This window comes from Myotis daubentonii, chromosome 7 (assembly GCF_963259705.1).
Source record: "Myotis daubentonii chromosome 7, mMyoDau2.1, whole genome shotgun sequence".
Lineage (NCBI taxonomy): Eukaryota > Metazoa > Chordata > Mammalia > Chiroptera > Vespertilionidae > Myotis > Myotis daubentonii.
The window spans coordinates 9,949,593-9,970,389 of record NC_081846.1 but is presented as its reverse complement, the minus strand read 5'-3'; the positions used below and the strand labels follow the sequence as shown (position 1 = coordinate 9,970,389).

General features: G+C 36.3%; 1 protein-coding gene across 1 annotated transcript in view; it reads left to right on the top strand.

Annotated features, from left to right (window-relative positions):
- C2CD6 (C2 calcium dependent domain containing 6) overlaps positions 1-20,797 on the top strand; it is a 65,679-nt gene that overhangs the window by 2,690 nt on the left and 42,192 nt on the right. Inside the window, exons 2-10 of the mRNA XM_059704847.1 lie at positions 154-240; positions 3,538-3,589; positions 4,845-5,005; positions 7,975-8,094; positions 12,380-12,424; positions 13,658-13,726; positions 13,911-13,990; positions 16,910-17,056; positions 18,789-18,894. Coding sequence (XP_059560830.1) covers positions 154-240; positions 3,538-3,589; positions 4,845-5,005; positions 7,975-8,094; positions 12,380-12,424; positions 13,658-13,726; positions 13,911-13,990; positions 16,910-17,056; positions 18,789-18,894 — 867 coding nt within the window. The remainder of the gene's footprint in view (positions 1-153; positions 241-3,537; positions 3,590-4,844; positions 5,006-7,974; positions 8,095-12,379; positions 12,425-13,657; positions 13,727-13,910; positions 13,991-16,909; positions 17,057-18,788; positions 18,895-20,797) is intronic.

The following is a 20,797-nucleotide window of genomic DNA, read 5'->3' as shown; positions in this document are numbered from 1 at the left end:
ATAAACTTGAGGGTGGGGATGAGTTTTCTAGTCATATTAATATCCCACTTCCTAATATCATACCTGATACTAGAGACTCATAAAATTGAATTGAAATAGCTTTTAGTTATATTCTTCTTTGCCTTCTAAAGTCTTAATTTATTTACATTGTAGATGCGGAGAAAAACTTTTACAGGGTCTGAAAGTAAAGAAACAAAAGTAACACCTAAACCAGAAAATTTAGTGCCATTTGGGGATGTGGTATGTATGATTTAATCCTTAGTAAACCCATATAAGTTATTTCTTACTTTACATTAAAACTAGTTAGTGTTTATTATTTGGTAATCAAAAGTATGCATAGAAAATGGTACTTCGGATAACATACTCATTGATTTGTTTCATTTTTATGAGTCAGAACAGCATTCTAGTGATCACTGAAATTATGGAAAACATCCTGATTCAAAGAAAAAAGTGTTTTCTATATTAGGGATTCCTAAAGTCAAGTTTTATAAGAATTATCTGGAATAATTTTTAAAAACATTGCTTCTCAGGCCCCACCTAAGACCTGCTAACTTAGAATTTGAGAATGGAGCCTAGAATCGGTATTTTATTTTTAATGGGGCCTAGAATTGGTATTGCTTCAGATGATTGTATTTATTGTCAGATTTAGTTGCCTTTGAGCTACAGTTTAAAAATTGGCCCTTCACCTCTCTCATCCAAAAAATAATAAACCCCAGGGGGAAAAATCAAACACGCACAAACACCTAGTATTTAGGCTGAGGAACGGAAAAATCTGTTTTCTGTTTTGGGGGCCACAGAGTATAGGACACAAGGATCTGTGTGCATTTAGAACTGCCAAACACTGGTATTCTTTACAGTTGTCTTTTTTGTCTGAGCCTCATTAGAGTAGTTAATAGCAATGAAATAAAAGGTTCTCTTATCTCTCTTCTGTAGCTCCTATGATATATGAACTAGAGGCCCCCTGCATGAAATTTGTGCACGGGTAGGGTCCCTAGGCCTGGCCAGCAATCAGGGCTGATCTGTAGGGTGACTGGCGGGGTGATGGGGGGGGGGAATGGGAGGCCCCCCGCTGGCACCCACCTTGGCTGGCCTGGGCGTGCAGGCTGGGGGCAGCTCCTGCATTGAGCTTCTGCCCCCTGGTGGTCAGTGTGCATCATAGCGATCAGTCGTTCCACTGGTTGTTCCACCATTTGGTCTATTTGCATATAAGTTTTTTATTATATAGTATACTAATACATTTTTTAAATTAAAAAACGTGATTAATTTAACATCACCTTTTTGGGGGGTAAATAGTAAGGTTATATTAATGTATACATTTTTGTTTTTACAAAATGACCATGGTGTGCATTTATCTGTATAATTATGTAACACTTTCTTCTATCACAAAGTTGGAGAAGAAGCCTTCATTGTCTGAATCTAAATTTAGAAAAGATTCTTTGAAATCACTTTTGGCCATAAGCAATTATGCATGTCATTATGTTGACATAGTGATTTCCGTAATCCATACTCTTGAATATGACTTCTACATCTTTTTAGAACTGACATTTTGAAAACCATTCAGAGCTCACTCACACTTTCTAACGTCATAGTTTGTATTTTCCTTATTTGAATTACATGTTGCGAGACATGAAAAGGCTTCTCTTAAAAGTCCACTGGAAGTTGTTGACAGATGTTTGGCACGTAGTTGGTAGCTCCTCCCAGTGCATGGTTTAGTCACGCCATTTCCTCTCTGAAAGTTCTGTGATTTGAGATATTTGGCAAGGTTTGCACATGTGTCAACAATGATAACAACATGACAACCATTACCTCTGTTTCTGATAGTCACATCCCATTTTCAGGAAAAAAAAAAAAGTGAAAAGGCTGTATCTTAAAGTTGGACACAAAGTGCTTTTGTGGTGATGGCCGGAGGGAAGGGGGCTGGGTGGAGAGGGCAAAGTGGGGAAATGGGGACATCTGTATAGTGTCAACAATAGCAAAAAGAAACAAGAAAAAAAGTCATTTTGTGAATAGCTTTCTGGTTGCTTTCCTGTTTTAAATGCATGTTTGAGAGTGTTTGGGGGTGAAGATATTGACATGTTTGGGGCCACAGGTGGGTCTCAGATTCTGTAGCAACATTTGTTATCTGCAGTCTGTGAATGGTCATTATTGTATTTTTGAGTGTTAACTCTGTTTTCTATATTATGTGGATCATTATGTTAAAGTATAAAGAGCTATTGGAACATAGGGAAGATGAAGGTAGCTACTCATGGCTTCATGTTGAGATACTTGGCAGGCAGCCAGTGATTTGCATTGTATAGAATTATACAATAAAAAATTATAGCTATACTTTCCTGTTTATCCTCCTTATGTACAACCCAACTTTAACAAGTAAACAATGATTCATAGAATCACCTATGTCAATACCAGTTTAAATCTCCCCTACATTATACAATGGGCATTACCCCTCCTTTAAATTTGAAAACTTAGAACCTTTCCTTTACCATAATATTTCGTACCTATATTTCCTTAAAAAGTAGATCATAATATTTTTCTTTAGGATTTCATCATTCAGATACAGTATTCTTTTTGTTGTTAATCCTCCCCTAAGGACATTTTTTTTTCATTTATTATTAGAGAAAGTATAAGGGAAGGGGAGAGACACAGAGAGAGAAATATCGATGTGAGAGAGACACATGGATGGGTTGCCTCCTGCTCATGCCCCAACAGGCACCCGGGATGGAGCCTGCAACCAGGGTACGTGCGACTCTTCAGTCTGTGGGTTGATGCTGTAACCAATGAGAAGACTGGCCAGGGGAGATACAGTATTCTTTTAGTTAAATATTGGATGCTAATATCTTTTTCTGTATTGTTCTAAAGCCAGTTACATTTAAAAATACTTTTGGGCCATTTATATTGTTTCATAATGTTTAATATAATATTGCTGTTGCTTTTACTCTTTTTCTTTTTAAGCCAAATGTGGCTAAATATATTTGGCTAATCCTGCATATTACTTTCAAGTGTTCCTATACTCATTTTGTATTTAATTTTAAGGTTAAACACAAGATATAATTTTCTTCAACATTTAGAAACACTCTGTAAGAGAGAATGGATATTTCATAGCCCTTGACATATTATATATAGTTAATGAATGATTGTTGAATGAATAAGGTGGTTTTAGGATACTGAATAAAGAAGCTTATCTCAAGCAAGGCATATTTCTTATTATTATATGAAAGATGCTACGTTTTACCACTTATTACCTAATATAAAATAAAAATGATTCAAAGAGTGATGGTTGGATTTGTTCGTAATGAACCATTGTTTAGTTTTGTATTCTTGTTTATTTTAGGTTTATCTTAAGCAAATCCTGCCTGTTTTTCTTCTCTTTCTGCTTTCTGGTGTTTTCCAGTAACTAGAGATTTCTAGTGAGAAACAATATTTCAAATGAGAAAAACTAACGAAGTAGAGCTTTAAAAAATATGTAGTTTGGTGTAGAGTAAATGGAAGAAACCTTACTTTTAAAATTTATTCACTGTGTTTTTATTTTGATTGTTATAGGTTGGCTGTCTGGCTATTCATGTAAAGAACTGCAGTCATTTTATACCTAAGAGTATCCTTTCTTTTAAGAATCATGCTGTGATCATATATCACTATTTTAGTTAGATATTATTACTACATTACAAGACACTGTAAGACTTAATGGCTTAGAATATTAACTGTGTTATTATTAATCACTCTATGTGCACTCACTGGGTGGTGCTCCTGCTTCATTATTGCAGCTGAGGCTGCAATCACCTGGCAGGTCAGAAAAGCTGCAATATGTAAAATGCCTCATTTATGTGTCTGGTGCTTTAGTGAGAATGCCTAGAAGATTGGCATTATTTTTTTCTCTATTCATTTTAATTTTATATTACATTAAAAACTATTTATCTTCGTTACTGAAGTTGTTGGTGTCCCCTTAAATTTTGCACCCTGACTCGTGCCTTTCCTAGTCCCAGCCTGGTCAAGTCCATTGCATGTTAAAGCAGTCACTGGTCCAGGCGAGACTCAAGAGCAGAGAACAAGAAACGTCGCTCTTGGATGTGGAGAGTGACAGAAGATTTGTAGCCATCGGCAACCCACCTCAATCACCATCTGAGTTAAAGGAAAATACATATTATGTCTCCTTGGAATATATATTACTAATTCATTTCTAAGAAATAACTGTGCTTCTCTTAAAATGGATTTATTTATCTTGGTACCCTTAAGTAAGCTGAATACCTCTTCTTGGATTTATCATGGCATAAACCCAGTCTCATTATGAAGACTTGGTGTTTCTTTTTTATATAAGTGATTAGTGAAAAGAATTCTACAGAAAGAGATTTTTGAAGATAATTAGTTAAATGATGAAAAAATATTGTTTGAATGGAGTGCTATGAAAAGAACAAGCCAATATAGTATAAGTGAGTATGTAGTGAATTAAAGTAGAATGCTGCCTTTAATTCTGTCCTAAAATTAAAAAGAAATTACACTCAAATGACATATTTTTATATAATTATGCTTACCAAAAATTTTCAACTATATATTGTAAATGCTTATTCACCTTAAAATATAGAAAAATTTGCAAGGGAATTACAATGGAAATGTGACTATAAAAATATGAGAATTGATCTAAGAAGGAATCAACCTTTTCCTAGTTATATTGTACCGAACATTGATGGGCAAAAATACTATTTTAAAGGACTTTTCATTGTTTAATGTGTTCTACAATTACCTCTTTATTTGATTGATTCTTAAGTTTTAGCCTGAATTGTTTAATAGATTAATTTTATAATGTGTTATTGTTTAATTACAACAAAATTTGCTTCCTAAATACGTGTTTTCAGCCGATGTACAGCATGAGAACAGTTTTTTCATTCGTATCTCTATAAACAACATTGTGAAATGTACAAAACTGTGTAGCTTGCTACCCCAAAATATACCATTTATCATTAATGAAAGGAAAACTGTGATTAAGTTTGATGAAGTGAAGTATTTTTCTGTACAGGTAATGTTGATGTTTTCTTCTAGATATAAGAATGCAATTGTTTCAAATGTGCTACATTAATTATATCCTTTGGGAAGGGATAGGAAAGAAACAAAAACAGTACCCTTTAAAAAAATAAATAGGTTACTGTAAAATGCACAATTTTGGTGGTCTTTTTCCCTGAGATCTTACTGTATGGGATTTATCACACATGCATTTTTTCTCTGTCTTGCTCTTATCCTCCTATCCCCCATTGCCTACCCTGTCTTAATCCCTATTACAAATTACTGTAGACTGGGTGGCTTAAACAACAAACGTTTATTTCTCATCTTTCTGGAGAATGGGAAGTTCAAGATCAAGGTGATGGCAGATCTTCTGTCTAATGAGAGCCTGCTTCCTGGTTTGCAGCTGGCCCTCTGCTCATTGTTGTAGTGATGTAGCAGAGAGCAAAGAGCGATCATCCTTTTTGTGTCTCTTCTTATAAGGGCACTAATCCAGTTCATGAGGGCTCTACCCTCATGACCTAATTGCATTCCAAACACCCCACCTACAAATACCATCACACTGGGGGTTCAGGGTTCAACATGAATTCTGAGGAGACATTCCCTTCATAGCACACCATTTTTTCTCATCTCCCCTTTTTCTTTTTTCTTATATAAAATCTCTCCAATTATTTTTGCATGCATTAATTTCTTTAGTCTTTATAATAACCCCCTCAAATATGTATACTCTCACTAGCAAAATGAGAGTATACATCTCTCATCAACAAAATGAAAACACAACTTACAAAATGGGAGAAAATATTTGCAAATCATATATCTGATAAAAGGTTAATATCCAAATATTTATAAATATATGAACTGATACAACTTAATAGGAAAAAAAACAATTAAAAAAGGACAGAGGATCTGAAGAGATATTTTTCCAAAGAAGCCATCCAAATGATCAACATGCTCACCTTCAGTAATTATCAGGGGAATGCAGATCAAAACCATAGTGAGATGTTGCCTTACACGTGTTAAAATGATTATGATCTAAAAGATGAGAAATTGCCAATGTTGGCAAGGATTTGGAGAAAAGGGAAACTTTGTGCATTGTTGATAAGAATGTAAATTAGTGCAGCCACTATGGAAAACCTCATTTCTCATCATTGATATTTCTCTCTCCTTCCCTCCCTTCCTCCCTCCCTCCCTCCCTCCCTCCCTCTCCCTTCTTCTCTGAAATCAATAATATATATATTTGAAAACTTTATTGTTAAAAGTATTACATATGTCTCCTTTTCCCCCCCATTAACTCCCTCCAGCCAGCCCCTGCCCTCCCCATCCCAGGCCTTCAGCACCCTATTGTCTGTGAATAAAAAATATATTTTTTAAAAAAGAGTATTTACAGCCTAGCCAGCGTGGCTCAGAGGTAGCTGATCAATTATTCTATCTCTTCAATGCTTCTATCTCTCTCTCCCTCTCCCTTCCTCTCTGAAATCAATAAAAGTATATTTTAAAAATTAAAAATAGAATTATCACATGATCCAGTAATTCTACTTGTGGGTATTTATTCAGAGAAAACAAAATCACTATCTCGAAAAGATATCTTCACTCCCATGCTCATTGCAGCATTATTTACAATAACCAATACATGGGGGGGAAAACCTAATAATCCATCAAAGATGAATAGGTTTAAAATATTTTTAATAAAATATTATTTAGTCATAAAAAAGAAAGAAATCCTACCATTTGCACCTAAATGGATGCACCTTGAGGGCATTATGCTAAGTGAAATAAGTCAGACAGAGAAAAGCAAATACTGCATGATCTCATATAAATATGAATCTTAAAAAAAACCCACCACCACCAAAAAACCAAAACCTAACTCGTATACAGAGAACAGGTTGGTGGTTGCCACAGGTGGAGTTTTGGGGTGGGCGAAATGGGTAAGGTGATCAAAAGGTACAAACTTCCAGTTATAAGATAAATATGTTCTGGGTATCTAATGTATGGCATGGTGACAATAGTTATAATACTATATTGTATATTTGAAAATTGCTAAGAGACTAGATCTTAAAAGTTCTCACCACAAGACAAAAATTCTAACTGTATGGTGATGGTTGGTAACTAAACTTATTGTGATAATCATTTTGCAATATATACAAATATCAAATCATTTTTGCACACCTAAAAGTAATACAATGATGTCAGTTATAGATCACTTAAATTTTTTAAACACTTAGAATCTTGGGGTAGGGAGGCATGAGATATTTTTCTAATTAGCAAGAGAGTATGGATTTTAAAGGTGACATAGTAATGGTATTACAGGTTTCAAAGTTCCAAGTTGAGACAACGATGTCCTTTTTATCAAAAAGTTATTTAAAAAAAGACTGAAAGGGATGTTGGATGTCTTTTGGTATTGGATATTTGGATTACCTAGATTACTTGGGTTGGGTATTGGATTACCTTTAATATTACAGTTTCAGTAGAGTGTTGAGGCTAAACTTCTGTATAGAGTTAAAAGAGAAAATGTAGCCCTGGCTGGTGTGGCTCAGTTGGTTGTAGCATTGTCTTGTAAACCGAAAGGTTGCGGGTTCCATTTGCAGCCAGGGACTATACCTAGTTTGTGGGTTCGATCCCTACTCAGGGTGCATTTGGGTGGCAACCTATGTTCTCTCATCTCTCTCTCTTTCTCTTTTTCTCTCTTCTTTCCCTTCTCTCTAAAATCGATCACATATCCTCAAGTAAGGATTAAAAAAAGAGAGAGAATGTAGGCATGGGTGTTTCAAAAAGACTGTAATTGACATTAGACATAAAGTAGATTCTGATTTTTGTGTGATTAGGGTATAAGTGACTCTGAGTTTGAAAAGTTATGACTAATAACATGAAAACTAATCATTAGACTATGCACATAATATAATATAGTTTATGGATGTATTTATTCAGAAGTTATATCCGAAATTCAGATTGAAAATTTAATGCTTCTTTTTATATGTATTTTCTATCAAGGTTCCCAGACGTCAGAATGATGCACGAAATAATATTTACCTGGATCTAATGCAATTTGATAATAAAGAAAAGCATATTTTGTTAGGGCGTGTTCAGGTACACCTTTATGAAGTAATTCAGGTATGTATCCAAATACATTTTTACTTTGGTATTACATTGTCCAGTTGGTGTTTATTGTTAAGCTTTACCTATACCTGATGAATTCCTTTTGTTTATTATCTGCCTTCAAACTCATGTGCTCAGGAAAAATTATCTCCCTCTGGCTGTTAGAGAGAGAGAGAGAGAGAGAGAGAGAGAGAGAGAGAGAGAGAGAGAGAGAGAGAGATTGATTTGGTTTATAACAGCGTAATGTTTTTGAAATTTTATTTTCTGGAAGGGCAGTGATACAACCTGAAAAATTAAGCATGTTTTATTACGCTTTCTGAAATATTTTAAAGTAAGACTCAAACCACTAATCTACCTCTTAGTTGGCAGCATAAATTTAGTTCTTTTATCCTTAGCTGGGCTGCTTGCTGTCTGCCCTGTGCTTGTATCATTTAGGAGTCAGCCAAAGTTTTGGACAGAGTTTATATACAGATTTTATGAGTCTTTCTCTTTTGTTTTATCCTTCCTAGGAGTGTTCCCTCCCACATTACAAATTTCGAATTAAGGAAAAATCAGTGAATCCTTGGTGATGACAGAGAGAAGAGAGAGAGACTGGGAAGAAAAAGGGAAGCTTTTTATTTTTAAACAGAAGAATGCCAGTTATAAATGTAGAAGGAGTGACAAAATTACAAACTCACCATTTTTACAACTTTTTATAGTAAATAAATTCAGTCAAGAGTTAGCAGTGGCTCTAACCGGTTTGGGTCAGTGGATAGAGCATCGGCCTGCAGACTGAAAGGTCCTGGGTTCGATGCCGGTCAAGGGCATGTACCTTGGTTGCGGGCACATCCCCAGTAGGGGGTGTGCAGGAGGCAGCTGATCGATGTTTCTCTCTCATCAATGTTTCTAACTCTCTATCCCTCTCCCTTCCTCTCTGTAAAAAGTCAAAATATATTTTTTTAAAAAAAGTTAGCAGTGGTACTAGAAACATTAGGTAAAAGGTACTTGGGGAATAAGATATGTGCATGGTGCCACACAGTAAGAGCCCACAGATTAATTATTACAAAGGGGAAAGTGCCTGTACAGTAGAGAGATGTGGTGGCTACCACTTTAACCAAGAGCTTAAGCTTAGCATAGAGATCGTGGACAATTTAACACCTGACGTGGTACAATATGATGTACACAACCTAGGAATTATTCTCATCAAAACGTTTAAGTACTAAGAGACACAGCTGACTCTCACAGCCAGTTGGCCTGGAGGTCAAATCCCCCCAGTATTAACTACAACAATCAAGGCTTAACTACAACAAGACTGCACACAAAGACCACTAGGGGGTGCACCAAGAAAGCATAAAAAAAATGCGGAGACAAAGAAACAGGACAAAATTGTCAATGGAAGATACAGAGTTCAGAACCACACTTTTAAGGTCTCTCAAGAACTGTCTAGAAGCTGCCAATAAACTTAATGAGATCTACAAGAAATCTAATGAGACCCTCGATGTTATGATAAAGAACCAATTAGAAATTAAGCATACACTGACTGAAATAAAGAATACTATACAGACTCCCAACAGCAGACCAGAGGAGCACAAGAATCAAGTCAAAGATTTGAAATGCGAAGAAGCAAAAAACACCCAACCGGAAAAGCAAAATGAAAAAAGAATCCGAAAATACGAAGATAGTGTAAGGAGCCTCTGGGACAGCTTCAAGCGTACCAACATCAGAATTATAGGGGTGCCAGAAGATGAGAGAGACAAAGATATTGAAAACCTATTTGAAGAAATAATGACAGAAAACTTCCCCCACCTGGTGAAAGAAATAGACTTACAGGTCCAGGAAGCGCAGAGAACCCCAAACAAAAGGAATCCAAAGAGGACCACACCAAGACACATCATAATTAAAATGCCAAGAGCAAAAGACAAAGAGAAAATCTTAAAAGCAGCAAGAGAAAGAAACCCAGTTACCTACAAGGGAGTACCCATATGACTGTCAGCTGATTTCTCAACAGAAACTTTGCAGGCCAGAAGGGAATGGCAAGAAATATTGAAAGTGATGAATACCAAGAACCTACAACCAAGATTACTTTATCCAGCAAAGCTATCATTCAGAACTGAAAGTCAGATAAAGAGCTTCACAGATAAGGAAAAGCTAAAGGAGTTCATCACCACCAAACCAGTATTATATGAAATGCTGAAAGGTATCCTTTAAGAAGAGGAAGAAGACAAAGGTAAAGATACAAATTATGAACAACAAATACACATCTATCAACAAGTGAATCTAAGAATCAAGTGAACAAATAATCTGGTGATCATAATAGAAACAGGGACATAGGGAATGGACTGACTATTCTTGGGGGGGAAAGGGGGTGTGGGAGATTCGGGAAGAGACTGGACAATAATCGTGCACCTATGGATGAGGACAGTGGGTGGGGAGTGAGGGCGGAGGGTGGGGTGGGAACTGGGAGGAGGGGAGTTATGGGGGGGAAAAAGGAACAAATGTAATAATCTGAACAATAAAGATTTAATTAAAAAAAACACACACAAAAACGTTTAAGTACTAACCTGAGCTAACGTTTAGGGAAGAGGGAAAAAGATAAATGATGACATGGTCAGGTAAATGCATAATGGAAGACATACCAGCGTTGCTTCTTTAAAAAGTTAAGTCATTAAAAAAAAAAAAATGGAGCAACTGTTCAAGATTAAAAAGAGATACAACAACTTTGAACACAAATCTGAAAAAATTACAAAAGACATTCTTGTGCCAAAACCGGTTTGACTCAGTGGATAGAGCGTCGGCCTGCGGACTGAGGGGTCCCAGGTTCGATTCCGGTCAAGGGCATGTACCTGGGTTGCGGGCACATCCCCAGTGGGAGATGTGCAGGAGGCGGCTGATCGATGTTTCTCTCCCATTGATGTTTCTAACTCTCTATCTCTCTCCCTTCCACTCTGTAAAAAATCAATAAAATATATTTTTTAAAAAAAAGACATTCTTGTGAAATTTAGGAAATTTTAAATATATACTGCATATTAGATAAAATTCTAAAATTGTTAATTCTCTGAAGTCTGATGCTAATACTGTGGTCATGTGGAAGGCTATCCTTATCTTTACAGTATGCAGGGGGAGTTGGACATTTAGGAGTCAAGTGAGATGACGCTGCAACTTCTAAATTGTGCAGTAAACGTGTATATGGACACACAGACAACATAAACGTGGCCAGATGTTAAGACAGTTTAACACACTCGTTAAATTCGACGGTGTTTAATCCAGGGGAAGTGTATATTGGTTTTTATTATTTTGACTGATCCATGTTTCACTAAGTGAAAATTAGTGATTAGTGACGGGAATGTCGGAAAGAGATGCCAGATAGCATGAGGCTTAAAAGAGGAAAACTGTTCCTATCTACCTGGAAGCAGCAGAAGGGAGTGCGGAGGATGTAACCCTGCCTCCTGACCTGGAGGTAGGTGGGCCTTCACTGGAGTTCAGTGGTGAACCGGGTCTCAGGTAAAGTAAAGGGGGGATGTATAGTGGATCCGTTAAAGCTGTAACGTTGTTGCGTTGCTCAGTGGTTGAGCGTCAACCTATGAACCAGGAGGTCACCTTTCAATTCCCAGTCAGGGCACATGCCCGGGTTGTGGGCTCAATCCCCGGTAGGGAGGATGCAGGAGGCAGCCTGTCAGTGATTCTCTCTCATCATTGATGTTTCACTCTCTCTCTTCCTTCCTCTCTGAAATTAATAAAAATATATTTTAAAAAAGATGTAAAGTTGTTAATCACGGAATGGGAATTTCACGAGTCACGGCGGAAGATGCTGGGAAGGAAGGGAACTGTGGGATTTGGATTGGTGGGAGGACTGATAGCACAGCAGAGGTGACCAGAGATGGTGACCTGGCTTAAAAGATCCCAACAGTCCCTGAAAGATGAGAGAAGCCCCCAGTTCTGTCAGGAGTCAGCTTAGCATGTAGGTTTATGGTTTTTGTTTTTGTTTTGTGTGTGTGTGTTTTCAAATTTATGTTTAAGTAACCCTTCAATCACAAACTATAGAAATGATTCCTGAAAGTACTGTAGGCCGGTCCTTTACGACTTCCAAAAGGAGGACCTATAACTAGCGGGAAGATTTTTTTCTAAAACATAAATATAAATATTAATTTTTGGTTCAACCTAGAATTTTGATTTTCTTCCAAATATTCATTTTATTTGTAATTAGCTATTAAATTAGTATGTGCATTAAAATCATTATCTGATTTTTTAAAAAATTTATGAAATGGTTTAGATTATATACATGAGTGAGTCTGTATTTAAGAATTTTATTTATTTTTTCTAGAAAGGGTGCTTTACTGAAGAATTTCAAATGTTGAATGAAAACACAGTAAGAGCTTTACTGAAACTTCCAAAGTTTTTGCCCAAACTTAATTAACATTTCATAACTTTACTCTGATACTGTTTGTAGCCTCTATTGTTTTTATTCTTTTGGTATCCTGCTAGACACTGTTTGAATTAATGGAAATATGTTAAATAGAAAGTACAATATTTATTCATAAAAACTTTATCTCCACCTTTTTTTAAAAAAAACTATCCGAGTGCTAAATGGTGAATGAGAAAATGAGAATCATTGGGGAAGAGAGCAAGGTGCCTTCACTGCTCCTTTGACTGCACAGCCTCAGGATCCTCCCTTGCAGAGGAAACTGTACTTTTCTCCTTGAGGAGTTTCTGAAGAGTTGTTTACAGTTCTGACTTGAATTTCTTTTTAAGTACTTAAAATTGTTATCTTGATTAATTGCACTTCTATTCAGAGAGGCTTCTGCTGCCCATAGCAAAAACAGGGACAAGGACATAAAAAATATTATGATGACTGGTTTGGCTCAGTGGATGGAGTGTCTGCCTGAGGACTGAAGGGTCCTGGGTTCAATTCTGGTCAAGGGGATGTAACTCGGTTGCAGGCTCGATCCCCGGCTCTGGTTGGGGCGCATGCGGGAGGCAACCGATCAATGTGTCTCTCTCACATTGATGTTTCTCTCTCTCTCACTCCCCCTCCCTTCCACTTTCTCTAAAAAAAAAAAAAAATCAATGGAAACATATCATGGGGTGAAGATTAACCAAAAAACAAACAAACAAAAAACCAGAATGATGGACATTTGAGGTTATAACCTCTGACACCCTCCTTTATTTCACATATTAGCGAGCTGAGTTAAGTGTCTGAATCAAAATATTATCTGAAAATGGAAGTGGAGGTGAGAGAAGTGAGTAAATACTTTAAAATATATATACATGTATATGAATATATACATACATATATATGTATCTCGGCATAATCCTATTAACAATTATAAATTGATATTCTCCATATTTTAGTCATATAACATTCCTAACTTTAACCCAAAAGTTTTTAAAATTTCAGTGATTTCATAGATTTTTAAATAAGATTTCCTTGTGTAAATGTGGGGGTTTTTATTAGCTTGTTTTTGTTTTGTTTGTAAATCAGGAGATTCATGCTTTGGTTTTCTAACTTATAAATTTGTGAAGTAAAAATATCACTTGTTATCACTGCTTTATTAAAATATTTTTCTGATCAAACAATAAAGTAAGTTTGCCACATGTTTAGTTTGTCTGCAGGATGGAGGTGGACTTTATGTTCTCCTATGGAAACTTTGGTTATGGATTTTCACATCAGGTTAGTTCCCCTTTTGGCAGATATTTAGTGCTCAGTAGATATTAGTTCTTTCTTCCTCTTTTAATTTCTTTTCTCCTTATATGTATTGTTTAAGGCCTATTTTATAGTCCTGGAGAATAGTAGTATTAGGGTGAACTGTAACTGTCGTTAAACAGTGTTAAAATATACTTACCATTTTTTTCAGTTAAAACCTCTTCAGAAAATTGTTGAGCCACCTATGTTTATGAATATCCCACCACCTCCGGAAAGAACAGACCCTGTGACGTAAGTGTTTAAGTTTACTAACACTGTCTGATCATGTGGCTTTTCAAACATTGAATCTGATCGGTGAGCATTTTGGTTGTGTTAGGAAATGGCCAGAATGGGTTAGACTCCAAGGTAAAGAGAGCAGTGAATTGTTTTGCTTACAAAGGAGGAAGAAAATTTCAGGACTGGTTACAGTCCTGAAGAGAGCTGGTGAGGAGGTCTGGAGATAAGAAAAATAAAGGAGGTGGGTGACAGCTTCATAGCTGAAGGAGGGAAGGAGGGGGGTGGCCTGATGAGGGGTGGCCAGTGGGATATTTCTTTTGGAGAAAGAAGTGAGGGATTTTTAAGATCAAGATGTCTAATAGTTTTTAGTTTTCTGCTCTGCAGTATAGTAATGTTTACCTGACTTCCACACACTCCAGTGTTACTTCCAAATCCAGCCAAAAGTTTGTCTCTGGTCAACAAATGCCATTAGCATTTTACCAGGATAACTGTGCATTAGGGAAAGGAAATAATCCAAGTTTCCAGAGTTACTGGACATTGGCTTTGAGCCGACACTAATTTCAGAAGGTCCAACACATTGCTGATGTTGACCAGTCAGAGCAGGGGCTTATGAAGGTCAGGTAATCAATGGAGTTTTAACTCTGATCCATCCCACAGCGGGCCTAGTGGGTCCCCAAACCCAGCCACGAATTATTTCCCTCATTCCAGAATACATAGTTGAAAGAAATATACTCAGCAGTTGATGAATTCATACGTTGGTTCCCTGACCTGTGGAATGAGGGATATTATGGTAGGAAGGGTCAAATAGAAACCACTAGAGAAGCCGTGGGCAAACTACGGCCCGCGAGCTGGATCCGGCCCGTTTGAAATGAATAAAACTAAAAAAAAAAAAAAAAAAAAAAAAAAAGACCGTACCCTTTTATGTAATGATGTTTACTTTGAATTTATATTAGTTCACACAAACACTCCATCCATGCTTTTGTTCCGGCCCTCCGGTCCAGTTTAAGAACCCATTGTGGCCCTCGAGTCAAAAAGTTTGCCCACCCCTGCACTAGAGTGACCTCAACCTAGGAAAATAGTAAACCAAAAGCAACACCACATTCCTCAAGGGATTAGAGATTAGTGCCATCATCAAGGACTTGAAAGATCCAGGAGGTGATTCCCATCACATCCCCAGTCAACTCGCTTATTTACTTGTGCAGAAAGCAGGTGGATCTTGAAGACTGACTGTAAGCTTAACCAGGTGGTGACTGCAGCTGCTGTTCCAGATGTGGTTTCTTTGCTTGAGCAAATTAACACATTCCCTGGTACCTGGTATGCAACTATTGACTTGGCAAATGCTATTTTCCCCAGGCTTGTTAATATAGACCCGTGGTTGGCAAACTGTGGCTCACGAGCCACATGAGGCTCTTTGGCCCCTTGAGTGTGGCTCTTCCTAAGCCTTAGGAGTACCCTAATTAAGTTAATAACAATGTACCTACCTATATAGTTTAAGTTTAAAAATTTTGGCTCTCAAAAAAAATTTCAGTCGTTGTACTGTTGATATTTGGCTCTGTTGACTAATAAGTTTGCGGACCACTGATATAGACCATCAAGCAGATTGCTATCAGCTGGCATGGCCAGCAACACACCTTCACTGTTCTACCTGAGGGGTGTATCAGTTCTCCAGTCCTATATGTCCCAGTTTATTTCACAGGACTCTCCACCTTTCCCTTAAACAACTTATCACCCTGGTCCAGCACAGTGATGACATTGTGCTGATTAGATCAAGTGAGCAAGAACTATACTTTTTTAATTTTTTAGTTCCAGGTGTACAGAACAGTGGCTAGACAATTATATAATTAACCAAGTGATCCCCCTGATCATTCTAGTATCCTCCTGGCACCATACATAGCTCTAGACTTATTGGTAAGACATTTGCATGTCAGGGTGGGAAATAAATCTGACAAAATTCAGGTGCTTTCTACCACAGTGAAATTTTAGGAATCAGTGTTATGGGGCTTGTCAAAACTCCTCTAAGGTGAAGGGTAAGTTGTGTCTGGCCCTCCTAAACAAAAAAAGAGGCACAACATCTAATGAGCTTCTGGATTTTTGAGGCAACACATTTCTCATTTGGGTGTGCTACTCTGGCCCATTTACCAAGTGATCTGAAAATACAGTGTGTCCCCCCAAAATGTATACATACTTAACAGCTGATAGCCCACTTGATGGTTCTTTCTTTTCAAATTTAACCCATTGGAATGCATAATTATTCAAAGTGTGTGTACAAATTTTTTTAGGGGGGACACCCTTATATATTGCAAGTATCTTTATTTTCTTCCCTCTCTTATCTTCTTATCATTTAACATAAGATATATTGTCTTTACATCATAATATTTAAATATTGTTAACCTTGCATTATAGAATTTAAGTTTTAGGATAGCGAGGAGAAGGGTAAAGGACTTTGCACCTCCTCTTCTGAGGAAGAGGCTAGTGAGTTTTTGGTTGTGTGTAGGATAGTTGTAGCAGATTAGGAGGAATTATGACCTTGTTATTGTTTTCAGTTGGTGATTAAATATGTTTTAAGGAAATGTTTATGGGTGCCAAGTTGACAAAAGGTGGATGTGGTAGTAAATTTTATGTATCAACTTGACTGGGCCATGAAATAGAGATTAGGAGTGAGGTCCGGGCTCAAACACTTTCTATTTCTCTTTAGAACTTTAGGTCCTTCCTTCCCACTCTGCTGCCCATGATCTTAGTAGTAGGAGTACTCATAGAGCACTTCGCTGAGGATTTCTGACTTCGTCTTCTTTTCTAGCTTGTCCTTTGATGGCTTAAGGTAGACAGGGTGAGCTTACAGTGTAAAAGAGAAGGATTCTGAAGTGATAGCTACCAGCGGTTTTAGATGTGTACTTTTGTATAATTTCAATATTTAACTTTATTGCCATTTTGCAGAAATATTATTATACCACAGTCAATAGAATATCCAGCATTCTTATCCCCAGACCTGAAAGTTACTGTTGGGATGCCACCTCCGGAAGCCCAACCCAACCAGCCCCCTGCAGTGCGACTTGAAAAACTTCAGCAGCAACCTCGGGAAAGGTAAAAAACAAAATAAAAAATATTTAAAATATTATGTATGTGTTACTTGTATATTAATATTTTCCTTTGAGGCATAGGCTTGCTGTTAATCTGAATCTTCATCATGGTTATATTTCATGGGTTCAGAGGTTATACCTGAGTTTTGCTTACCATATTTAGGTGTTTTTAAAAGTCAGTGCTATGGCAAGAAAAGAAATAAGAACTCATAAGGTAGTGTCAAGAAAATAAAGAGGACGCCCTAATTGGTTTGGCTCAGTGGATAGAGCATCGGCCTGCAGACTGAAGGGTCCCAGGTTTGATTCCTGTCACGGGCATGTACCTTGGTTACGGGCACATCCCCCCTGTGCAGTGTGCAGGAGACAGCTGATCGATGTTTCTAACTCTCTATCCCTCTCCCTTCCTCTCTGTAAAAAATCAATAAAATAAATTTTTAAAAAAGAAAATAAAGAGATAAACGGAGGCTAGGTAAAAATTGTCAAAAAGATTAGTTTATTCAGGAATAACAGAGGACATGCAAATTGTAGCAAGCTATAAGTAAGTCATTTGAGGGTTTGGGGTAGACTGTATTTATGGACAGGGAATGTAGAGTTTGGAAAAATAAAAAACAAATGGAGACGAGCTTTGAAAATTCCCTGAGCTGAGAAAAACAGCCAGCCAGTCGTACAAACAGCTCAATTTAACTGTTTTGCAAGACCAACTTGATTTGTGTCATTTCTTGTTCATGATCTGGGAACCATAAAACTTCCCAGGTTGATATGAGTGAGGCAACCCTGGATTAATTTCCTATCATTTAAGAAAATTCCAATATTTTCAGTTTTCTGTAAATTAGTGATTTATAGGAAATCAGTTTTTCAGTCCTTAAATTTTGTTTCTGAGTTCACATGGGTGAGATTTTCCGTTTTGTATCCTTTGGTTCCATTTAGATTGAAATTCTTTCACAGGAGGAAATATAATATTTGCTCTGCCTTCCGACTCAACAATGGAATCTTTAGGCCTCTCATTCTCTGCTCTGTAGTTCAGTCTAGGTATTTTATTATGACCTATTTACAGTTCACTGGTTCATTCTTCTTTGTACCTAATCAGCTGTTAAACCAATTGCATTCTTAATTTCAGTTTTCTTCTTCTTGGTTGTGGAATTTCCCTTTATTATATAGTTTCCATTTCTCTACCAAAGTTCTCAGTTGTAGCTCTTAATTTTTTTGAATATATTAATCATTTCTCCATTATCTGGATCTCCTCCTGTAAGTTTGTTTTCTATTGATGACTTTTTTCTTATAGTTTTCTGTCAAATCTTATATTATCATATACCAAGTTGTTTTTATCAAGTGCCAAACATTGTACTTGAAAATTTATAGAACTAATTTGAGACTCTTGGGTGTATATACTTTCAAAGAAGATATGCATTTGCATCTGGCAGCTATTATGAATAATGCTGCTATGAATATTCATGTGCAGGTTTTTATGTAAGCATATGATTTTAATTTGGTGAATACTCCATATGTACTTGAGAAGAATGTATATTCTACTGCTGTTGGATGGAATGTTTTGTAACTGTTAAGCCAGTCCGATATAATGTATAGTTTAGGTCCAGTGTTTCCTTAAACAATATATTATTGGTTTGCCTCTTTTAGAACTTTTAAAAATGGAGCATACTATATGTATTCTTTTGTGAATCTACCATACATATTTTTCTTGCTTTTTAAATCTATAACTCTGTCTTTTCTTTCTTTAGGCTGGAAAAAATGAAAAAAGAATACAGAGATCTGCCTACATGGAGAGAAAAAGCTTCGTATTTAGAAGGAATTCTTAACCCCAAATTGGGACCTAATAAACTTAAGGTAATTAACATAATATGTTTTCCCATATAGAACTTTTATTAATTTTTATTTTAAAAGATTATGATAATTAAAAGTGATGATCAAGAATTATTTATGTTCTTGAAATAAAAAATGTTATTTATGGTTCATGCACTCTACTACTTTGATAATGTGACATTCAATAAATATTGAATGATAATTTATAAGGTTTAGTATTTTCACAGCTTGTTGAGATATAATTTGTATAGTATATAATTCACCCATTTAAAGTGTACAATTCACCCTAGCCAGTTTGGCTTAGTGGATAGAGTGTCAGCCTGTGGACCGAAGGGTCCCGGGTTCCTTTCTGGTCAAGGGCACATGCCTGGGTTGTGGGCCCGATCCCCAGTAGGGGGCGTGCAGGAGGCAGCCAATCAATGATTCTCTCTCATCATTGATGTTTCTATCTCTCCCTCTCCCTTCCTCTCTGAAATCAATAAAAATAAAAAAAATTTTAAAACAAAAAAAGAATGTTACCTTCTCTCAAAGCATCAATACAAGATTACTTAAAAATATAATAAAGTGTACAATTCAGTGACCCTTAGTATATTCATGGAGTTGTGTGTCCATTGTTACAATCAATTTTAGAACATTTTCATTACCCCCCCAAAAAACCCCATACCTCTTAGATTACATCCTTCAAGTTCCCATGTTCCTTAGCCTTACGTTTAGTCTCTGTGGTTTGCTTGTTTCAGACATTTTTTATAAATGAAATCATACAATATATGGTCCTGTATGACTTGCTTTTTTAACTTAGCATAGTGTTTTCAAGGTTCATCTTTGTTGTAGCATGTATCAATACTTTATTTCTTATATTGCCAAATAATATTCCATTGTATAGATATACAGCATTTTATTTATCTATTCTTCAGCTGATAGGCATTAGGTTGTTTCCACTTGGTAGCTATTATGAATAATGCTGCATATGAACATTTGTGTACAGGTTTTTATGTGAGCATATGTTTTTAATTTCGTGGTGGTGCTGGGGGATATACATGGAGTGGAATTGCTGGATCACATAGTAATTCCCTGTTTAACTTTTTTAGGAATTACCAAACTATTTTCCACAGCAGCTGCACAATTTTACCTTCAACTAGCAATGCATGAGAGTTCAACATCTTCTCCAACACTTACTTTCCCTTTTAAAAAATATAGCTGTTGTAGTGATTTTGCAGTGGTATCTCATTGTAGTTTTGATTTGCATTTCTCTAATGACCAATGATGTAGCTTCTTTTCATGTGCTTACTGGTCATTTGTATGTCTTCTTGGATAAATGTTTATTCAAATCCGTTGCTAATTTTAAAAACTGTGTTATTTGTGTTTTGTTGATGAGTTGTAAGAGTTCTTTACAAATTTAGACCCTTATCAGATATATAAGTAAGGTTTAATATTTAGAAATGTAGTCTAACCTCTATTTTTATCTGGCAATAAGGATTCACAGGGATTTCAGTAGATAGATAAACCAATGAAATGAAATGGTAGTTATAACATATTAGCATATTCATGATTTTTAATACCGCTGCTATCATTGGACAGAGTTCTGCTGCTATGGAATAAATTGATTAGCATTACCAAAGTGATTGGATATTTTAGGAAAGTTTTGGGGGTTCTTCATTAAAGGGACTATGGACTTTGGGTTCTTATTAAAAAATCAGTATTTTATAAATGTGATTACTCTACCTTATAATTCTTCTTGGAATTTTGTAAAGATTCACATCACTTATCAACTCATAGGCCTTAATGTATTTTAATAAAAAGGTCATCTGTTTCCTCTCACAGTCCTTGAAGTTACATTATGTCATTTATCTTATAATCTTTTTCTCTCATACAATCATCATTACTAAATACCCTATCAATTCCTGGGTATCCTCTCCCTGGACCTTCA